Source organism: Castor canadensis, chromosome 13 (assembly GCF_047511655.1).
Source record: "Castor canadensis chromosome 13, mCasCan1.hap1v2, whole genome shotgun sequence".
Lineage (NCBI taxonomy): Eukaryota > Metazoa > Chordata > Mammalia > Rodentia > Castoridae > Castor > Castor canadensis.
This window is the reverse complement of record NC_133398.1, coordinates 23818325-23837303: the sequence shown is the minus strand read 5'-3', so window position 1 is coordinate 23837303 and position 18979 is coordinate 23818325. Positions and strand designations below refer to the sequence as shown.

The 18979-nt window shown below is 39.0% G+C and overlaps 1 protein-coding gene across 1 annotated transcript in view; it reads right to left on the bottom strand.

Moving 5' to 3' along the window:
* Positions 1 to 18012, bottom strand: part of Svep1 (sushi, von Willebrand factor type A, EGF and pentraxin domain containing 1) — a 179092-nt gene extending 161080 nt beyond the window's left edge. Inside the window, exon 1 of the mRNA XM_020173900.2 lies at positions 17108 to 18012. Within this exon, the coding sequence (XP_020029489.2) occupies positions 17108 to 17644 (537 nt within the window). The 5' untranslated portion in view covers positions 17645 to 18012. The remainder of the gene's footprint in view (positions 1 to 17107) is intronic.
* Positions 18013 to 18979: the final 967 nt, after the last annotated feature.

Sequence of the window (18979 nt, the reverse complement as noted above, 5' to 3'; positions counted from 1 at the left end):
AAACCAGTGGCCAAAATCATGCTTACTTCGTCCCCATTAAGTTCAGAATGAGGCAAGAACGCACCATCACTTCAATGTGGGAATATTGGCCAATGAAATGAGCCAAGAAACAGTGATAAAAAGTTGATTATATTTCAGATAAAAAAATCAAAATGAAGAAATGTTGAGAGGTGTTAGAAAGATTTATGTGTAAGAATAATTAACTAGTTATGTACAACTAACTACTTGTTACTAATAATGAATGACCACTAATAGATTTATAATTTTAGTTGTGAGTTGGGGATATAGCTCAGTGGTAGAACTCTTACCTAGCATGTGGAAGGCCCTGGGTTTGATCCCCAGTAATGCATACACACATACACAAAGATAAGTAAGATGACCTCTGAAAATTCAGTTTTGGTTCTGTCTACATGATAGTATATGCCTGAAATATAATTTTAGGAGACTGTTCTTATATACAAAAGTTTTCATTATGCAACTTTGAGAGTAAAAATTATAAATATGTTCTTCCTACATATTCTACATAATTATATATGCATTCATGCATGTATATTCACACACACACACATACATATATATATGAAGGATGAGACCAAAACTATAATAATTGTATTTCTTGCCTCATCCAAAGCTTTTAATGGGTACATTATTTCCAAAATAAGAAAAGAAGGAAAAATACTTTAGACACTTGCAAAAAGGAGTTAATAAATAATTTCATGGTTACCCTTAAATTAAAGGTATTTGCAGATTTAAGATAAAAATTTACAAAGACTGCCTTAACCACCCATAGTTGTGACTAAGGATTAGGTATTCACTTAATTGCCCTACTCAAAGTGGGAGATTTGCTAGAAGCATATAAGAGTATCTTTTCCCAACCAAAGATCAAGGAGACCTGAGCCTCAAGAGAGACTGAACCAGGAACAAGAATTCACTGCAAATCATGGCAGCTATGCCTTCCAATCTTCAACCTACTTCGTTTAGGGCTGCGTGGTACGTAGTCTCAGCTTCTCTCTGCATATTTTTATTTACCCTTGTTACATTGGTGGTATATCTAGGACTCACTTTGCCTACTCCTAACCCTACATTCCCCAACTACTGGTTAAAACAAAACCAAAACAAAACAAATGTACTCTCTCAAGGCCCATCATGTCCTAATTCAAATTGCCCAGAGAAAGACTATACAGGGTCCATCTCAAGGTCTGGATTGCCCCCCTCAATCCAAACACAGACAACCTCCATGGGTGGTCAAGAGAAAGGGGAGGAGAGTGGTGTGATTCTCAGTGAAAATAATTGTTGATTGACATGGACCACAAAAAATGTGAGCTACAAAGAGAAGAAAGAATTTAATGCTAAGCTTAGATCCTTCCAGTAGAAAAATTAATTTGGAAATTTATCAGGTCAAATTATCTTTCCAAAAGATCACCAAATACCAGGATTGGGCAAGTTAAAGTGTAAAAATGTTTCTGAGAAAGTAGAAAAATGTTATTTATGATTCAAAGCCATTAGGAAAGAAATGAGGTCTTCTTATGAGATATTTAATAGCCATGATGGAAAAGTTTGCAGGAATTTAGAGTATATGAAAGACACAGAAAATCTAGACATTTTATTGAAAACATTTAGGCTTCAGCAATATCCCAACTTTGGGAAACTTCAAAAAGCCAACGTTTTTCAAATCAAGCCTATTAATACATGAAGGATTCAAATGGGTGGGGGTTGAAGGGAGATTTTGAGTTCATGAACTTACTGTGTATCTTATTTGTTATAATTACCCTAAATTTTTCAAAAACATTTAATTTGTGACATTTATTAGCATTCCAAATAAGTTTTATTTGGAAGTTTGTTATCTTTTTCTTTCTTTGTATGTTTGTTTGAATAATCACATCACCTAACTATTATGGAGCAAAAGCTTCATAAGAACTGAAGTTGAACCCCAAATGATTGAGGGTTGATTTTCATTAAGAACACAACAAATGTTGGTCAGGATATGGGAAAAAGGAACCCTCATACGCTGTTGGTGGGAATGCAAATTAGTACAAGCACTATGGAAAGCAGTATGAAGGCTCCTCAAAAAGCTAAAACTAGAACTGCCATATGATCCAGCATTACCACTCCTAAGGATATATATATACCCCACGAAATATATCAGGTTACAACAGAGGCACCTGCACACCCATGTTCATTGCAGCACTATTCACAATAGCTGAGCTATGGAAACAGCCAAGATGCCCCACTACTGATGAATGGATTAAGAAAATGTGGTATTTATACACAATGGGATTTTTATTCAGCCATAAAGAATAATGAAATTTTGTTATTTGCAGGCAAATGGATGGAACTGGAGAACATCATCTTAAATGAAGTTAGCCAGGCTCAAAAAGCCAAAGGCCACATGTTTTCTCTCATATGTGGAATACAGACTTAATACAAATACAAACAATATTATTAAAAAACCAGGTCATGCTTAGGGGAGGTCACATAGGAGAGAGGGAGGGTAAAAGAAGGAAGTTATGAAGGTGAATATGGGTGATGTACTTCCTATACAAGGTTGAATATAGAATGTTTAAACTTATTGAAACCACCATGAGATGGGAACTAAGGTAGAAGGGAGAAAAATAGAGTGGATTGAACCAATTTGGGTTATAATACATATATACATGGAAATGTCACACTAAAACATCCTGTATAGCTATCTTAAATAAACAAAAATGTTATTTCTTTTTACAAAAACAAGGTAACAAATGTCTGGGGGTAGGGATAGGAGGGAGGGGGAGGATATAATGAAAGGGGTAGGAAGGTGAATATGGTGGAGATATTATATACAATGTATGCAAATGGAAAACTAAGGCCTCTTGAAACTATTCCAGAAATGAGGTGAGGAGGATTAAAGGAAAATGATGGAGGGAGTGAATTCAACTATGATATATTATAAGGACTTTTGTGAATTTTCACAGTGTACCCCCAGTACAACAACAATAATAAAAAAATTCTAAAAATAAAAAGGTTAAAAAAAGATTTATTATAAATGGAGCATCTCTAATCAGAGAATCCAAAAATGCTAAAAAATATGAAACTTGTTGATCACCAACCTGATGTCATAAGTGGAAATTCCAACAATGAAATGTTGTTGCATACTCAATATTATTTAAACTTTCTTACAAAATTACCTCTAGACTATGTGCATGAGTCTAATATTATAAATGTAAATAAATTTTATGTTTAGACTTTGGTCCCTTCCTTAAGATTTCTCATTATGTATTTGAAATCTGAAATCCCAAACACTTCCAGGTCCCAAACACTTTGGATAAGAGATATTCAAACTATACATGGATGTGTTTAAATTTTTAGTCAATGGCTGTATAAATACTTATATCCATCATCATTCAAAGGAGTTAACTTTCAAAATTACTTTGAGTCTAGTGTAGCCTCTAGTGGATTAAACAATTCAAATAATGTAGTTACATGCCTGCTTTTAGAATAGTGACAGTGTTTTTAAAATATGTATTAGATATGTAAATAAATATATTTGTTACCTATAGTATTTGAAGAAAGATTTTTCTAAGCACTGACAATCATGCAACTGGTTGCTAGAGCAAGATTTTTTAAAACCCAAAGAAACCACTAAGATAGTCAAAAAGGATTTTGTGTGTTTGTGAAATGGGATAGCATACCAAAAAAAAAAAAAAAAGAAGAAGATTAGGATACAGGGAACACTGAGTATCCCAAATTAGAATAAACTGAACTTAGTTGGAGACCAGTCTTAGTTTGTGCAGAGATTTGGCATGCAAATTTATAAACTTAAGTTCAGGCTGTAATGATTGTTTGAGAGTGGGACCTTAGGACACCTGGGAATAAAAATACTGTTTTTTGCTTCAGTCATATTTTTATTTTAGTAATAGTTATTAGTTAGTGCTGAACTTGGATTGGGTAAACCTAAAAATTCAGGAAAGTAGATAAGTAAAGAGAACAGGGGCAGATATTTTGCAACTAGAAGACATGGTCTTCTACCACCTTGGTGGTGTGGTGTCTGCAATGATCAGTAGAGACATGTGCTAAGGAACATATGCTGGCTGATGTCACATGAAAATAGCATCTGAGAAGCAATTCTCTGGAACACAAGGGGGAGGAACAGGTGGGGACAAAAGTGATCAGTGGGCATTATTAGGTATTTAGAGAGTATCCATTCAAATGACAGTCTCCAAAAGTTCACTCCTCTTAGTCCTGTGTTTGCTCTGAGCCTCCTTTGTCATCCGCATATGCAAGTCCCTCTCACAGCTGTCTTCACTTAACTCAGGACTTGGCAGTGAATTTCACTGGTGAGTATGCATCTGTGTGTCTTGCATCTAATATCTTCTGACAACACGCTATAGAGGGAGTTTTGTATGGTGGTTATGAATTCAGATTTTGACCCAGACTTCCTGTATTTGAATTCTGGCTTATCTACTTACTATTAGTATAAACTTGGTTCTATTTACATTCTCTATATCCCCTGTACTTCGAGAATAATAGTAATAATAACAATAATAATAATAACCTAACTAAGGAGCTTTGCTCTCATTGGGGAAAGTGCTTCAACTACCTGGACAGTAGTCATCACTCATTACTACTTATGATTTTTCAAAGGAATTCTAATATTTTGCCAGAATGTGTCCATCAAATAGATAAATCAACCACAATGTAATCAACATTTCATTCGGAGCATCCTTGTGGAGGCTGACAAGATAGCACAGAGGATTAGGAGAACTTGTGATTCACTAACCAACTCTAACACAACTCAACCAGAGGCAAGAGGATTTGGTAATGCCCTGGGCAGAGGAGTGGAAAAGAATTCCTTGACCCTGTCAAGAATCCCTTATATGATTCTAGGTGTAGCTAAGGGTAGTATTGCTGGTAACACGATCAGGGACATTCCAAAACTCAGAGCCTGCAGATTCCCTCAGGCTTCTTCTCTGAAGGGCTATAGGGTTTTCTTCCTTACCCATATTTTAGGGGAAAAAAATGCAGGGCTTCACACTTGTCTGAGATTCTTCTCAACACTTCCTATTGCTCCCATGGGAAAATGAGGTGAAGGTTGAATTTGTCAAAATTTTCCTATCATTTACAAAGTCTGACATCCATTGAGAAGCCAAGAGTACCTTGTTTTACTTTAGTTGTTTAGTATCGTTTAGAACAGAAATCAGAGAAGCATTAGATGGTCCTTGGTATACTAAAATTAAATATATTAAAGACATGTCTTAAGAGACCTCTGTCATAATGAATACCATTTTCTAGGTCCTATAGGAGACAGAAAGTCTAATGAGTGGTGATTTCTGTCCTCAACAAGCAGAGGGAAGACTGGTGCTACAGAAGAGGTGCATGCTCTGTTTCTTGTGTTTCTTTAATTTCCTTTTCTAATAAGGTATTTCCTTCAGTACTTCCCCCAACATATCAAAAAGGTGAATACAGAGCACCCTGTAGAATACCTGAAGAGAACTATATTGCTGAGATTTCTGCCACCTCTGCTCACTAAATTTTAATATTGGGTCTTTGGCCTTGACACTGTAGGAGAAAGGAAATTTTTGAATTAGAAAAAATGAAAGGAAGTAAAGAAAAAGTTCATTTGCTTTCTGCGTTTGTGAACTGTCAAAGGTTGACCCATGCGCTGTGTGAGTTCTTTGGAGAGCTTTCCATTTCTTTTCTCAGCTCCCACTTGTAGTAGTACCCATGCCCAGTAACCTTGCAGTGCTGGAGATTGAACCCAGGGCTTTGTGTGTGCTAGGCAAGCACATTGCCACTTTAGCCCAAGCAAATTTCCAACCGCTGTGTAGAATGCAGGTCTCTGCATTCTGCAAAACGTGAGGAAAAGGAGAGATCTTTCATTACAAACGCTGCTCTTCCCTAAAGCCAAAGATACCTATGCTTGCTTGGTCTCTCTGTCTCTTTCTTGCTCCTAAATTCTGTCTGTGGAAGAGTAAGGTACTGCGAAGGGGGAGAGAGGATGATTGATCTTGTAGGGCTGGATCTCACGATGTCCATGAACTTTGAGGAACAAATCCTTCTCAATTGGTGGTGGTTTTCATTAAAATGTGGAACACACAATGCTCCTTAGTGTGAGCCATGGGCCCTAGGACCAAATCTGGGCCAGCAGAGAAAAATCCCACATCACATACTTTGCAGATGCTTATTTAAAATATGGATTCTCACTAATTAGATCAGGCTATGTACAAATAGCCTAAACTTTTGTATCTTTATTGCCAGAAAATTCCAACAATAACTTCCTGAAATCATCACTTTTTGGAACAATATTTAAAAGTCACACATGCATATTTTGAAGGGAAATGTGACTAAAAAGAGAGAAATCTTGGCTAGAGACACTACTGTGAAAAACACAAATAGACAAAGGAAATTTGCTTAATTTCTGTCAAAGTCCGTTTCAGATTCATCTGGAAAGGTTAGTCCTATAAAAATAAGACTAAAATTCATGAAGCCTTATTCTGAAGATGACTAAACTGGTGTAGAGCAAAACGAATGAGCCAAGTTGAAAGAGATGACTATAGCAAAACACACTATCAAACAACATATGTGAACGTGATGCGTCCCTTTTCATTGACAACAACAAGTGAAGCGAATGCCTTTTGTTGTATAGCACAAAAATCATAATGAAAAAAATGAAGCTTGAGAGCTAGGGAAAGAATATACTGTGGAAAATGGGCCCTTTGAGGCAACTACTTTCTTTCCATGGGATAACATTGGATGTTATCCCATGAAAATGTTCTCTGAAGTGTATTATCAGTGACACTAACAGATTCTGACAGAGCAGTGGGTCCCTGTCCCTGTCCATGTGTGACAAACCAAGGAGGGCCACCATCTCCTGACCTCTCCCCAAGAGAATGCAGTCAGGTTTTCGACCATCTGCAGCCTCAACACCTGCTCAGCCTCATATCTTGGCCATTGGGTTCCTCTCCTCAGAGAGCTCACCAAGCAATGGGTCAAATGCCATCACACATTTTCATATTTTTGTGTGAGCTTGAATTCTCAAGACCCAGCATGAGCTAGGAGGGAGACGAGAACAAGCAGAGTGACCAACTGGGTCCACAGGGTGGTACTCTTCAATCCAGCACAGTCTTCCAACTCTCACAGACTCAATGCCATCGCACTTGGCAGTTGACCAAAAAAGATCAGAACTGTTTCATTTCCATATCCTGATAATAAGCTAAAGTATCATCTTGTTTTCAAAGCAGAGCTGTATTGTGGAAGAGAATGCTAAGTTTTCATGAATATTTAAGATAAAAGCTGAGACTTAAAAGGATGTTTACACTTGAGACCAATCATTCCAAGATATGCTTACAGATGCCTCAAAGGCATTTTCACCTTTCAGTCATTTTTGCCCAGATAAGACAACAATATTTTACTTTCTAATAAGTTCTATATGCTCAGCACAGTTCATTTTACAAATGCAGGAAAAATGGATCTATTTAAATTGGTACATATACTACCTGAAAACAACTCCTATTAATATTTTGGAAGTTTTCTGACCAGTTTTTTTCCATTAGTACCCATATTTTAGGAAAGTAGTTTTATGTGATAGAGTTTCATAGACTGATGGTAAAAACACAGTTTCACCTCATTTAATGTGATATTTGGCCAACTTGCTATGCTACTAAATAGTCTTAAAATACGGTTTTATTGACTACAATACATGTCAACATGAATACATCATTATTTCATTAACCTTATGAGAAATTCCTTGATTGGTAAATACTTAATTTTAAGATTTACACTTGTATTGCAAACATACTGACAACTTACCACATTACTCTGGAAACATGCCACTAATCCTGTAAATACAGAGGCATGATTGGGAATGCTTCATGTTTAGAGAAAAGAGCCCATTAAGAGGAGGATCCTAAAGGCACTAAGAAGGAGGGGAGCACTTGGTGAGAGGTCTCCCTTGCTGAGGGACAGGACACTGTGCTGATAATGGAAGGAGATAAGGACAAATGCAAATGCCCAAGGTTGATGGGTGAAAATAGTGAAATTTTCTGTCCATAACTGATAAAATTAGAAGTGTGTGTATTTTAACTTTACCATGTATACATTTTATATACCATCTTTTGGAATTAACAAATATATAAACATATTTTACATTACTGGCCAGTGTACCTTACAAGATGAACAATAAAAATTGAGGCTATTAAGAGTACTCCTGTGGGAATTAAGAAAATAATACATTGAACTCATGTGTCTCAAAATATATTTTGTATATTCTGGCAATAGCTTCCAACTGGAAAAAATGTCCAGTTTGGTCTTATTACCTACTTAGTATAAATGACTCAATCATGTAATAAGTCCTGCTAAGAACTTTCCTTTAAAATATTTTCTCTATTCTTCATGTTAGAAACTAATATTTTCCTCAATTTCAAGTTTCATTTATTCACATGAAACAAGGTAGCAATCACTATTTTTAAACATAGTAATTGGAAGCTATCTTCCAGTCTATAGATTTCACATTTAGTGTAGCTAAAAAAGAAATATTTATGCTCTAAATTGAAAAGCCTTTATTGCTTATCTCTTCACACAAATAAACCATCGACTCCTTGGATGACCCTGTGAGAAGGACAGACAGCAAAGAATGTGAATACTGTTTAAATCTTTTTATAAAGATTATAAGAAAATGTACCTATGAAGGTTTCAAGATTTCATTTTCTACTGCTTCATTCATTCTGCTATAACAAACTTCACAGCTATGACAATAGCTCTCACAAGTCTTTCCAACCACAGTTGGCCTCTAAACCAGAGCAGGTTACCTTCTGTCAGCAGACTCTAAGAAATACACTCCTCATATGGCCCAGTGAGGTTTAGAGAAGAGACTTGTAGGAAAGGTGGAGATAAAACACAACAGAAGATTCCTTTCCATGTAGAGGTCTCTTAACCTGACAGCTTGCCCTAGAAAATTCAAGGAAAAACCATGTTTTGCTCAGATATGTTCACTTGTGCTTACTAAAATGAATACTGAAATGTTAATTTTATCTAGCAGCATGTGACATGCCATTTCACTTTCAGTGTAAGCATTGGTTTGTCCATGAATGCCATATTGGTTACATACTTTACTGCCAATACTTGAGCAAGTTGCTCAGGAACTGTGAAAGTCTTCAACTAAAAGAGGTTAAATCTAGCACAAAGACGAAAGTGTTTTTACTTAAGCAAGGCTTACTTGAAATCACCACTGATCTGCCATATTACCTCCAAATTTTCTACTGCAGGCTTAATCTGAGGGAAAAATACATGCTTACCATGTTTGAGCCAATGGTACCTGTGATTCTTCCATTACACTCAGCTGTACTCCCTCCCAGCCAGTTCACTAGACGAAAAAGGAAGCTTAGAAGACACAGTAGCAATATATGCATGTGTGTGTCCACACAGGCATGTATACACACATATACACATGCACACGTGTGGACACACACATGTATATACACTAATGCACATAGGCACAAACATACATACACTCACAGTACACATATACACATATACACACGCATGCATACATACACACTAGCATGCAGGCCAACTGAAATGCACCTATGGTTTGAATATAGCCTTAAAGCCACATTCCATCCTCTGGGTTGTGACATTTTTACAGCCATGGAAATGGAATCCCTTACTTTTCCCTGGCTTCGATAAAACTCCACAGACAAAAAGAATACAGTAAAGTGTGTGGGGTGGGTGGGAGGCCAGGGGACAAGTCAAAGGCTGAATCAGCTTTCTTTGGCATTTGCTTAGCTTTGTGATTAGTGTTTAGTTACCTTCCTATTCCCTGTTGCCTTTCTGTTAAGTTGAGACAAACATCACAAGACGAATCACTTTGTAAACAACAAGTCACTTTGCAAATTAAAGGTCTAGGTATTGAAGAGTGATTACACTTAGTAATCCTACTTCTCGGTCACTGATGAAAGAAATCCCTTCTGAGTGCATCTGCATCCTAAGGTCCTTGGGAGAACTTCCCTGTCTTTTAACCAGGCAGAAACCTGCCAGTCGGGGACCAGAGCACAATATGTCTAAGCATTCAAGCCAATGCTCTTCAGCCACACATAATACAATCCAGGCAGCCAATAATGAAAAGTGACTTTGATAGTAGCACCACACCAGTGTCCTATATGCAAGGAATCACAAAACTAATAAAATATGTGCAAATGCTAGGTTAAGAAGAAACTGGAATTTAACATTTGAGAATCATTTGCTCACTCTCTCCAAATTAAAATTTTTTGCCTAGGAACTATACATAAGTCTATATGTACTTTTTTTTTTTGCACTGAGCATCATTTGTTCAAAATTTTGATGGGATTACAGAAGGGGCTCCTATAGAAGACCAAGGGCCAGAGGAGGATTGTTTAAAAGTTGAGGAAGCACAAAAGAGAGAATGTTCCTAAGGGTACATTTAGAATATATCTTTTCAGCATCAAAAAAGAACTTAGCTTATGCAACTATTCTTGACATCAAAACCATGCTCTGACTTGAGGGCTGGGGGCGTGGCTCAAGTGGTAGAATGCTCACCTAGTGAGCACAAAGCCCAGAGTTCAAACCCTAGTACTTCCTCAGGAAAAAAATGCTGTGAGCTGCAAACAGCTGAATATGCTGAGGATTGTATGAGCCCCCACATGTTCCTACAGCGAAAGACAACCCAGACTTTCCTTATTCCTTACAGCACTACTGCAGTAAGGCCACTGCAAAATGGACAGAGGCTATTGTACAAACAGAGAACAATGTGATCTTAACTTTCTTCTTTGGGGTTTTAATTTAGTGGCATATCACATACCTTCTGGTTTTCTTAGAAAATGTAAAAACAGATGCATTCTTCCCATAAGACTGGGAGAGATTACTCCCTCTCCAGATGAGAGTATGACTATACTAGTGTGAACATGGAACGGACAGTGCTCTTTCCTTGGAGCTACAAAATCCTTTGCCTATCTAGATCCAACATCTAGCCATCAAAAGCTTGGGAACTGGGCAAAATAACACATTCTCCACCTGCTGATAATATTTATGGGATTCTGAAACAATGAAGAAAGTAAAACCATTCTTTTCAAAGGAAGATTCATGCTATATTTGTTTAACAGATCTTTATCAAGAGCAAAGAGGGAGTAAAGGGCTCTGATTTTAGTTTGATGTGAAATGCCTGGGATACAGAGAGCCTAACATTCACAGTGGGCAATCGAAAATATGTAGATTAGGAAAAGCCATTTATAAATGCAACACATAGTAGGAATTGTTCCTTGGAGAGAAAAGCTGAAGAGCTTTCATTAATTTGTAAAAGTTTTTCATGTAAGTTCAAGATGCGAAGTATCTCCCCACAAGGTTATGGATTGTGCCTCTGGAAGGGTCAATACTATATTAGGAATTCATTGCTCTAATTCACTGCAGTCTTTGATGAGGTTAGGGGGAGGTGTCTAAAGAGAAGATGTCTACTCTGTGGTTCATCCATTTAAATCAAGTGTGGAGATAGTGAGTATCCACCCATTGACACCCCGTCCGAGTTGTACCATTCTGATACCAAATAATTTAAAAATTGAAGTTGTATTCTCTTTATGTAGGCAATCATATGTGGTGAGAGATAAAAGCAAATGTCATTTTGGTGAAGGAAGTTCTACATCTCAATGTTTTGCATAAGAGGAATAAGATGTCTGAGTTGAGAGGAGTAACTGTGGTGTTTACAAGTGTATACTGTATGTATATACTGTATATACAATATATACTATATATACAGTATATACAAGTATATACTGTGTATATGTGTCCATCTGTCTTCTTGTGATTATTTCTGTGTAGAGTTGTGTGGACAGTTTCAAATGGAAAAGATTTTCAAAACGAATTTTTCCAGAGAAAGTAATTTCATAAGTCAAAAACATCTCTGTGATTTTCAATTTCATATAAAGGCCAAATCAGAATCAGTTTTAATGTTATCATTCTGCTAACACATGGGAATCTGACTAATGGTCCATTTCCATGGTGAAATTTATAGGCTTCATGTCCGAACCCAAACTATACAGCTTACCATTTTCAGACAAACCCGGCTGGAAATGTACCTATCTGATCTACTGTGAAAATTGACATTCAGACCTTCACCTTCATTTCTAAACATTGGTCACCATCCATCAACTTTCTCTATTCTACTTTACACCTAGGAACGCCCACAGAGGCTTGGAAGGGTTACAATAAAGACATGCAGGCTTCCAGGTTAGACAGCCCCGGGGTCCAGCTGCCTCTGCACCTTCTTACAACCCAACCAAAATGAGAAAAGAAAAAAAAAAGTCAAGGGGAAGTTCAGTGAACACAAACTTGAGAAATCTCTGCTTGTTAGATTACAAATGACTCCAGACTGAAGAAAGACCTGGGGAACCTTGCTGGCAATTGCACGTTCCAAGACAGGATGTCATGTTTTGGAAAGGGAAAGCTGAAGACAGAGTAGGCCTTAAGGAGAGCACTGTGTACTTGACTTATTACCCACTTTGCTGTTTTGGATCAGCATTCTCAGAAACCCTGGCTGAGCCTGGCCAAACTAAACAGAAGCGCTGGTTCATGGCAAGTTTCCTCTTTGCAGTGGGGCTCTTCTTTGGTGAAATGGACAATGAGATAAAGAATAAAGCAAGTTGGGCATGGCGGTGCATTTCTATAATTCCAGCATTCAAGAGGCAGAGGCAGGAGGATTGCAAGTTCAAGGCCAGCCAAGGGGCCCTCAGGAGTACTTAAAATATAAGCTATGCTAGAGAATAAATCTATAAAACTGAGCTACAGGTGTGACCACTTCAACAAACAGAATCTCTTGCTATTACTTCATCTCTTAAAGGCAAAAGCCTACAAAATCTCATAAAAATGACAAGAAAAATAGATTCAATAGATTGACAAAATGGCAGGTGCCATGACCATAAATAAAACCAAAAAGTATGGAAAAATACTGAAAAATAATTTACCAGATAATTGGCAGGCAGCTAAAAGTTATTAATATTTAAAATTTGCAAATTAATTAGAAAAAGAACCACCCTCAAATGAAAAAATGGATAATTCCAAAATATTTTTATAGATATTCAAAAAAGAAGAGCTACATATGGCCAGAAGATATGGGAAAACATGTTCAGCCTTATTAATAGGGAAATGCAATATAAAGTGGACTGTATTTCTCACACATAAAGTTGATATTCAAATGATGCTAGCTCGTGTTGGTCCGTCTGCATCTCAGGTACTGACTCTGGCATTGCACTGGGGAGTAAAATTTGGTAACATTTTCTGCAGAGCAGTCTGGTCCATGTATCAGTGGAGTGTCCATATTCTTTGATTCAATAATGTCCTTTCAAATTTTTGCACTAATGCAATGATTGAAGATGTAGGCATGGATTTTACTGCACAATGTTATTTGTAACAGCTTAAATATATAATAATAGGGAGGTTTGTGATAAAAAACATAAAGGCACATTTTATGGTGGAAAACTGTGTGACATAAAAATGATAACGTACAAGTGTATTTCTTATTATGGAAAGAAGACTGAAAAACAGTGCAATAGAAAGTTTCAAGAGAATGAATAATTTAATCTCTTTCTAGGTGAACATTATTTATGCATTATGTATACATACATGCATGAAAATACACCATTGCCTAGATAACCGCAAAAAGTCCAGAAAGAGCCTGAACTTGCAAAATAGTTTGCAAGACCCCATCTCCAAAATAACCAGAGCACAATGAACTGGAGGTGTGGCTCAAGCGGTACAGTACCTGCTTTGCAAGTGTGAAGCTCTGAGTTCAAACCCCAGTCTCATCAAAATAAGTAAAGTCCACAAAGGTATGAATCAAAATATTACATGTATTTATAGGAAATTTATTCTGATTATTTTATTTTCTAAAATAAGCATTTATGATAAGTAAAGTAAAATCTATTTTAAAGAAACATGTGATATACATACACAACAGAGTATTATTCAGCCATAAGGAAGAATGGGATTATGTTATTTGCAGGAAAGTGGATGGAACTGGAGATAAGTTAAATAAGCAAGTCTCAGAAAGACAATCTTGTATGCTTTCTCTCCTATGTGAAATCCAGAATTTAAAAAAGGACATGAAACAGAAGGGTGAAGATGGGGAAGTCAGTAGAAGGAGGGAGGGGGACAAGAGAGGGATGGGTGGGTGAATGTGATCGAAGTTCATAGTATACAAGCATGAAAATGTCATATTGAAACCTATCATTGTACAATAAATAAAATAAGTTTAAAAAAATAAAAGGAAAGAAAAAATGACTCAAAGAGACTTCTAGAATCTAGAGAGCTGGGCATGGTGGCACCACCTGTAATCCCAGCTACATAGGAGGCTAAAGCAGGAGAATACCTTGAGATCAGGAATTAGAGGACAGCATGATTGGCATGGCAAGATACTTTCTCAACAAACAAAAATAAATCGGATACAGACACAAAAATCAATGATCATTTAAAATCTAATTTAGACAATGACATTGATGGATAGTAATGTTGAATACAGTATATTTAAGTATAAATTTGAAAAATATAGTCAGGACTTAAAAATCCACAACTTTATTGATGGGTGTAAAAGAACTTGGATAAATGGACATTCCATACTTTTGAATTGGAAGAACTATCACACAAATCTAATGGTTCATAGTTCATTCAATATTTTCTATATTAGAATCAAAATCCCTATTGATTTTGTTTAGACTATATGAAACTAAATTAAAAATTCACACTAAGTAATAAATAGGTCAGATCAATCAAAAAAGAATAGATATAAGAGAATTTGCACTACCACAAATTTAAATATGCTGTAAAGTTACAGGAGTTAAATCATTTTGGCAAACTTAAAAATAAGATAGATAATAGGGTGAAATAAAAAACCCAGGAGACCAAATTCCCTTTCACATTTAGCATGTGGAAAAAGAGGCATTCGATCAAACTGTGAAAGGAGAGATGGGTACTAAGCAAAGGTTCCAGTGTAACTGATTAACTACTTATTTTTTTTTTTATTAGATGTCTTTGTCACATCATGGTCCAAATAAGTTCCAGATGGAATAAACTTTTAAGTAGAGAACTATTTTTCCAGCTAGGGAAATAAAAAAGTATTTCCAATACCAGAAGCAAATATAGGATCTTAAGAACAAAGACTGATAGATTTGAGCATATAAAAATTTAAATCATCTAGCAACACTCCACAAACAACAGTAAAATGTGATGGACTTAAAAAAACCACTTGCTGTATATACCAAAAAAGAAAAAAGTTCCTGGCCTTACTATGTAAAGAGCTTTTACAAATCACTAATAGCAAATATGATTGTAATGGCAAAGGGCAAAAGTTATGGCCAGGTAGTTAGCAAAAGAAAACAGTACAATGCCCAGTAAATGTAGTAGCAAATGTTCATCCTGAAAAAAATTGAATTTGCTGGAATGATGCTTCTATTTACCTGCCAAATTAGCAAAAATATTAAAAAAATAATAGCATATTATTATACTACTAAAATATACTATATTGATGAGCATGTAGCAAAATACTCTGCTAGAGGAACTGTAAATTTATACAACTCTCCAAATGAGGAATGGACCACACACATCAAGAAGTTAAAAAGGGGGCTGGTGAAGTGGCTCAAGTGGTAGAGCACCTGCTTAGCAAGTGTGAGGCCCTGAGTTCAAACCCCAGTATCACCACCACCAAAAAAAAAAAACAAAGTGAAAAGGCTTAGACCTGTTAATTCAAGAACTTGTAAATTCCTCCTAAAGAAAGGATCAGAATAGTCCACAAATATTTTTATCTAAAAATTAGTGAAGAAAAATTACAAGTGTTCAGCAATTGGTGATTGATAAAGTAAATTACGGTACTTGTATGCATTGGGTTAGTATACAGTTAACGCAGAACATTTTGATCACGATGTAACAAATGAGAACTGTAGGCTGCAGAACTGCAGGATGTCAGCTTGGTTGAAAAGTATGTGTAAGTATGCTTGCTGGACAAATGTTCCCCCATATATAAATAGTGGCATTTTAAGGGTGATGGGATTATGTGTGCCTTTTCCCTTTTCCTCCTTTTTGTTTCATTGTTCAAGCATTGACTGACTTCCTATCATATGTTAGATATTTCTATATGTTCCAATGGTCTTCAATTGACTATATATTAATTTGTAATTAGAAAAAGATATATAATTTGTGGCCAGACATGGTGGCTCACACCGGTAGTCCCAAACTACTTGGGAGGCAGAGATTAGAATTATTGCAGTTCAAAGCCAGCCTTAGCAAAAAGTCAGCAAGACTGTCTCAACCAACAAGCCCTGTGTGCCTGACATCGAAGCTACCCAGGAGGTACAGGTAGGAGGATTGTGGTTCCAGTCCAACCCACCTCTCCCTGCCCTCCCAGACCCTATCAGAAAGAGAATTAAAGCAAAAGAGGCTGGAGGCAGGGCTTAAGTGGTAGAGCACCTGCCTAACAAGCACAAGGCCCTGAGTTCAAACCCCAGTACCACCCTACTACAAGTACTCTGTGTGTGTGTGTGTGTGTGTGTGTGTGTGTGTGTGTGTGAGAGAGAGAGAGAGAGAGCGAGAGCGAGAGAGAGAGAGACAGAGAGAGACAGAGAGAGAGAGAGAGAGAGAGAGAGAGAGAGAGAGTGTGTGTGTCTCTGGAATGTTGGTCTAACATTCCAAACTGACTTCTTCGAGATGCTAAAACTTTATTTGTAAGACATGCACTTAATATTGAAAACATGAAACATTAAAACGAACCAATTAGGGGCATATTTAGGCCACCGCACGTGCTACGGTTAGAAACCCTGCGAAACCACACTCACCTGTCCCAGCTGCTCCTATCAGTGTGCGTGTGCAGAGACTTAGGGCTCCTTCCTAATAGGAGCCTCAGAGGGACAACTGAGGAGCCTGACACCTCCCTAGCATCTTTAATTCCACCCCCCCCAATCCCGTTGGGCCCACGACAGGAGGGCAGGGATGACTATCTTGCGCGTGGGGACTCTTGACGCGGGCAGGTTATGCCTTGCGCAGAACTGACGCCCAGGTCAGAGCCGTGGGCGGGAAGGGCTGGGGGTGGGGGGTGACGGCCAGGTAGGGGGTGATGGCCAGGCCGGGGCGGACACCTTACCGCGGCTTGCTGGAAGGCGCCTTTGGTGTAGGTGCCGCCGCCGCGGTAGGTGATGGCCGGGAGCTCGCGGCTGAGCAGCGCGCACTTGTGCTGGTGCGCGCGGCGGGACGAGATGTGATCCACGCGCGCCACCACGTTGTTCTTTGACGAGAAGGTCACGACGGCCACGCGCGTGGCCGTGGACACCACGGGGAAGTCGGACAGCAGCTTGCGGACGAACTTGAGCTCGTTGAGGAAGTTGACTGGGCCCACGCTGGACGACTCGTCCACCAGGAAGACGAGCTCCAGGCGCCCGCTGAGCGCCCGCAGCCGCCGCACGCGTCGTCGGAACGCCTGGCCCAGCCGCTCCACTTTGCTCCCCGCCGCCTCCTCGTCGCCGGGCGCGGGCGGCACCATCAGCCGTCCCGGGGCCCCCGGGGCCGCGGCTTCGGGGAACAGGCGGAAGCTGAAATTGCGCGACGGGGACAACTGCTGAAATGTCGACCAGCCCGAAACGAGAGCCAGACCCCAGCAACAAAAGGCCAGGCGCGGCCACATTGCGCTGGGGACCAAGCGATCGCCCCCCGAGCACAGGCGGCGGCCCCGGCGGGGAGAGGCGCCCGGACGCCCCGCTCACTCACAGAAGGACGTGCGACAAGAGGGACGCGGGGCAGTGGCCACGAGCCTCAGCGCCCTTTCATCTGACACCAGGGACACAATCCAGACTCCGGCAGCTCGGGGACTCAGGAGGGACCGGCACGCGCTCTATCCTTCTTGCTCTTCTCTCTCTCACTCTCTCCCTTTTTCCCCCTTCCCTCTCTCCTCCTCCTCTCTCCCTGAAGCCTATAAAATGTTTGAAGGAAAGGGGGCAGTCAGGAAGAATCTCCCGCTTCCCTCCTTCTCTCCCCCTCTCCCTCCTCTCTGTCTCTCCCTCTCCCCTCCTCTCTATCTCTGCCTCTATCTCTCTCCTCCCCCTGTCCCTCTCCTCCCGGGATCCAGCCAAAGACATGGAGATTCCATGACACCAGAACCCCGCGTCTGTCAGGCTGTCAACATTCCCTCAGCAAGCTCACCAGCCCGAGCCCTGATTGATCCCATATGTCTGGCAGGAGCTGCAGAGGAATTCACTGGAGATGGATCCAGATCCCGAGAGTGCCACAGTAATTGGAAACACTTTGTAGACGAACACACACACCACACATACACACACACACACACACACACACACACACACACACACACACACACACACCACCACCCCCCACACACAGAGGGATTGGCCCCGGGAGTTGTAATATCCTTTGAAAACTGCTTGCTCACCTTTGACGTTCCTTTTCTACCCTTCAGTGCCCTTCCAAGCCTTCACCCGTAGATGTTTACACAGCTTTCCTGATAGGGATGTGTGATCAGTAGTGTGTGATTGTGTGCAGACTCTTGGGGTCCCCCCTCTCAGATCTCACCCTGTGCATCCCATAGGGAGGATTTATCACATTGCCTCAGTTGAGCATTTATTGATTCATCTGTTCATTCGTTCCTGCATTTAACAAACATTTTTTGAGTGCCCAGTATAAGGCAGGATTTATGCTAGACACCAAGAATATGAGAAGGAACAAAAATTGACACAGATCCTGTCCTCAAGGAAAAATGTAGAAGTAATGTGACCATCAATAACAAGAAATATACATACATATATGTAATACACAAAAATATATAATATCTACATGTAACAACAACAGTCCATACTAAGTGCTATTAAAAAAAAGCTTAGATAGATTTGACCTTGGTCAAGGCCAGGAAAGGCTTCTATGAGAATATGAAGTTTATGCTAATTCCTGAAGTATGAGTAGGGGCCTCTTTTCCCTAATTCCTTTTCTTTTGATCTGTTTAAACAGG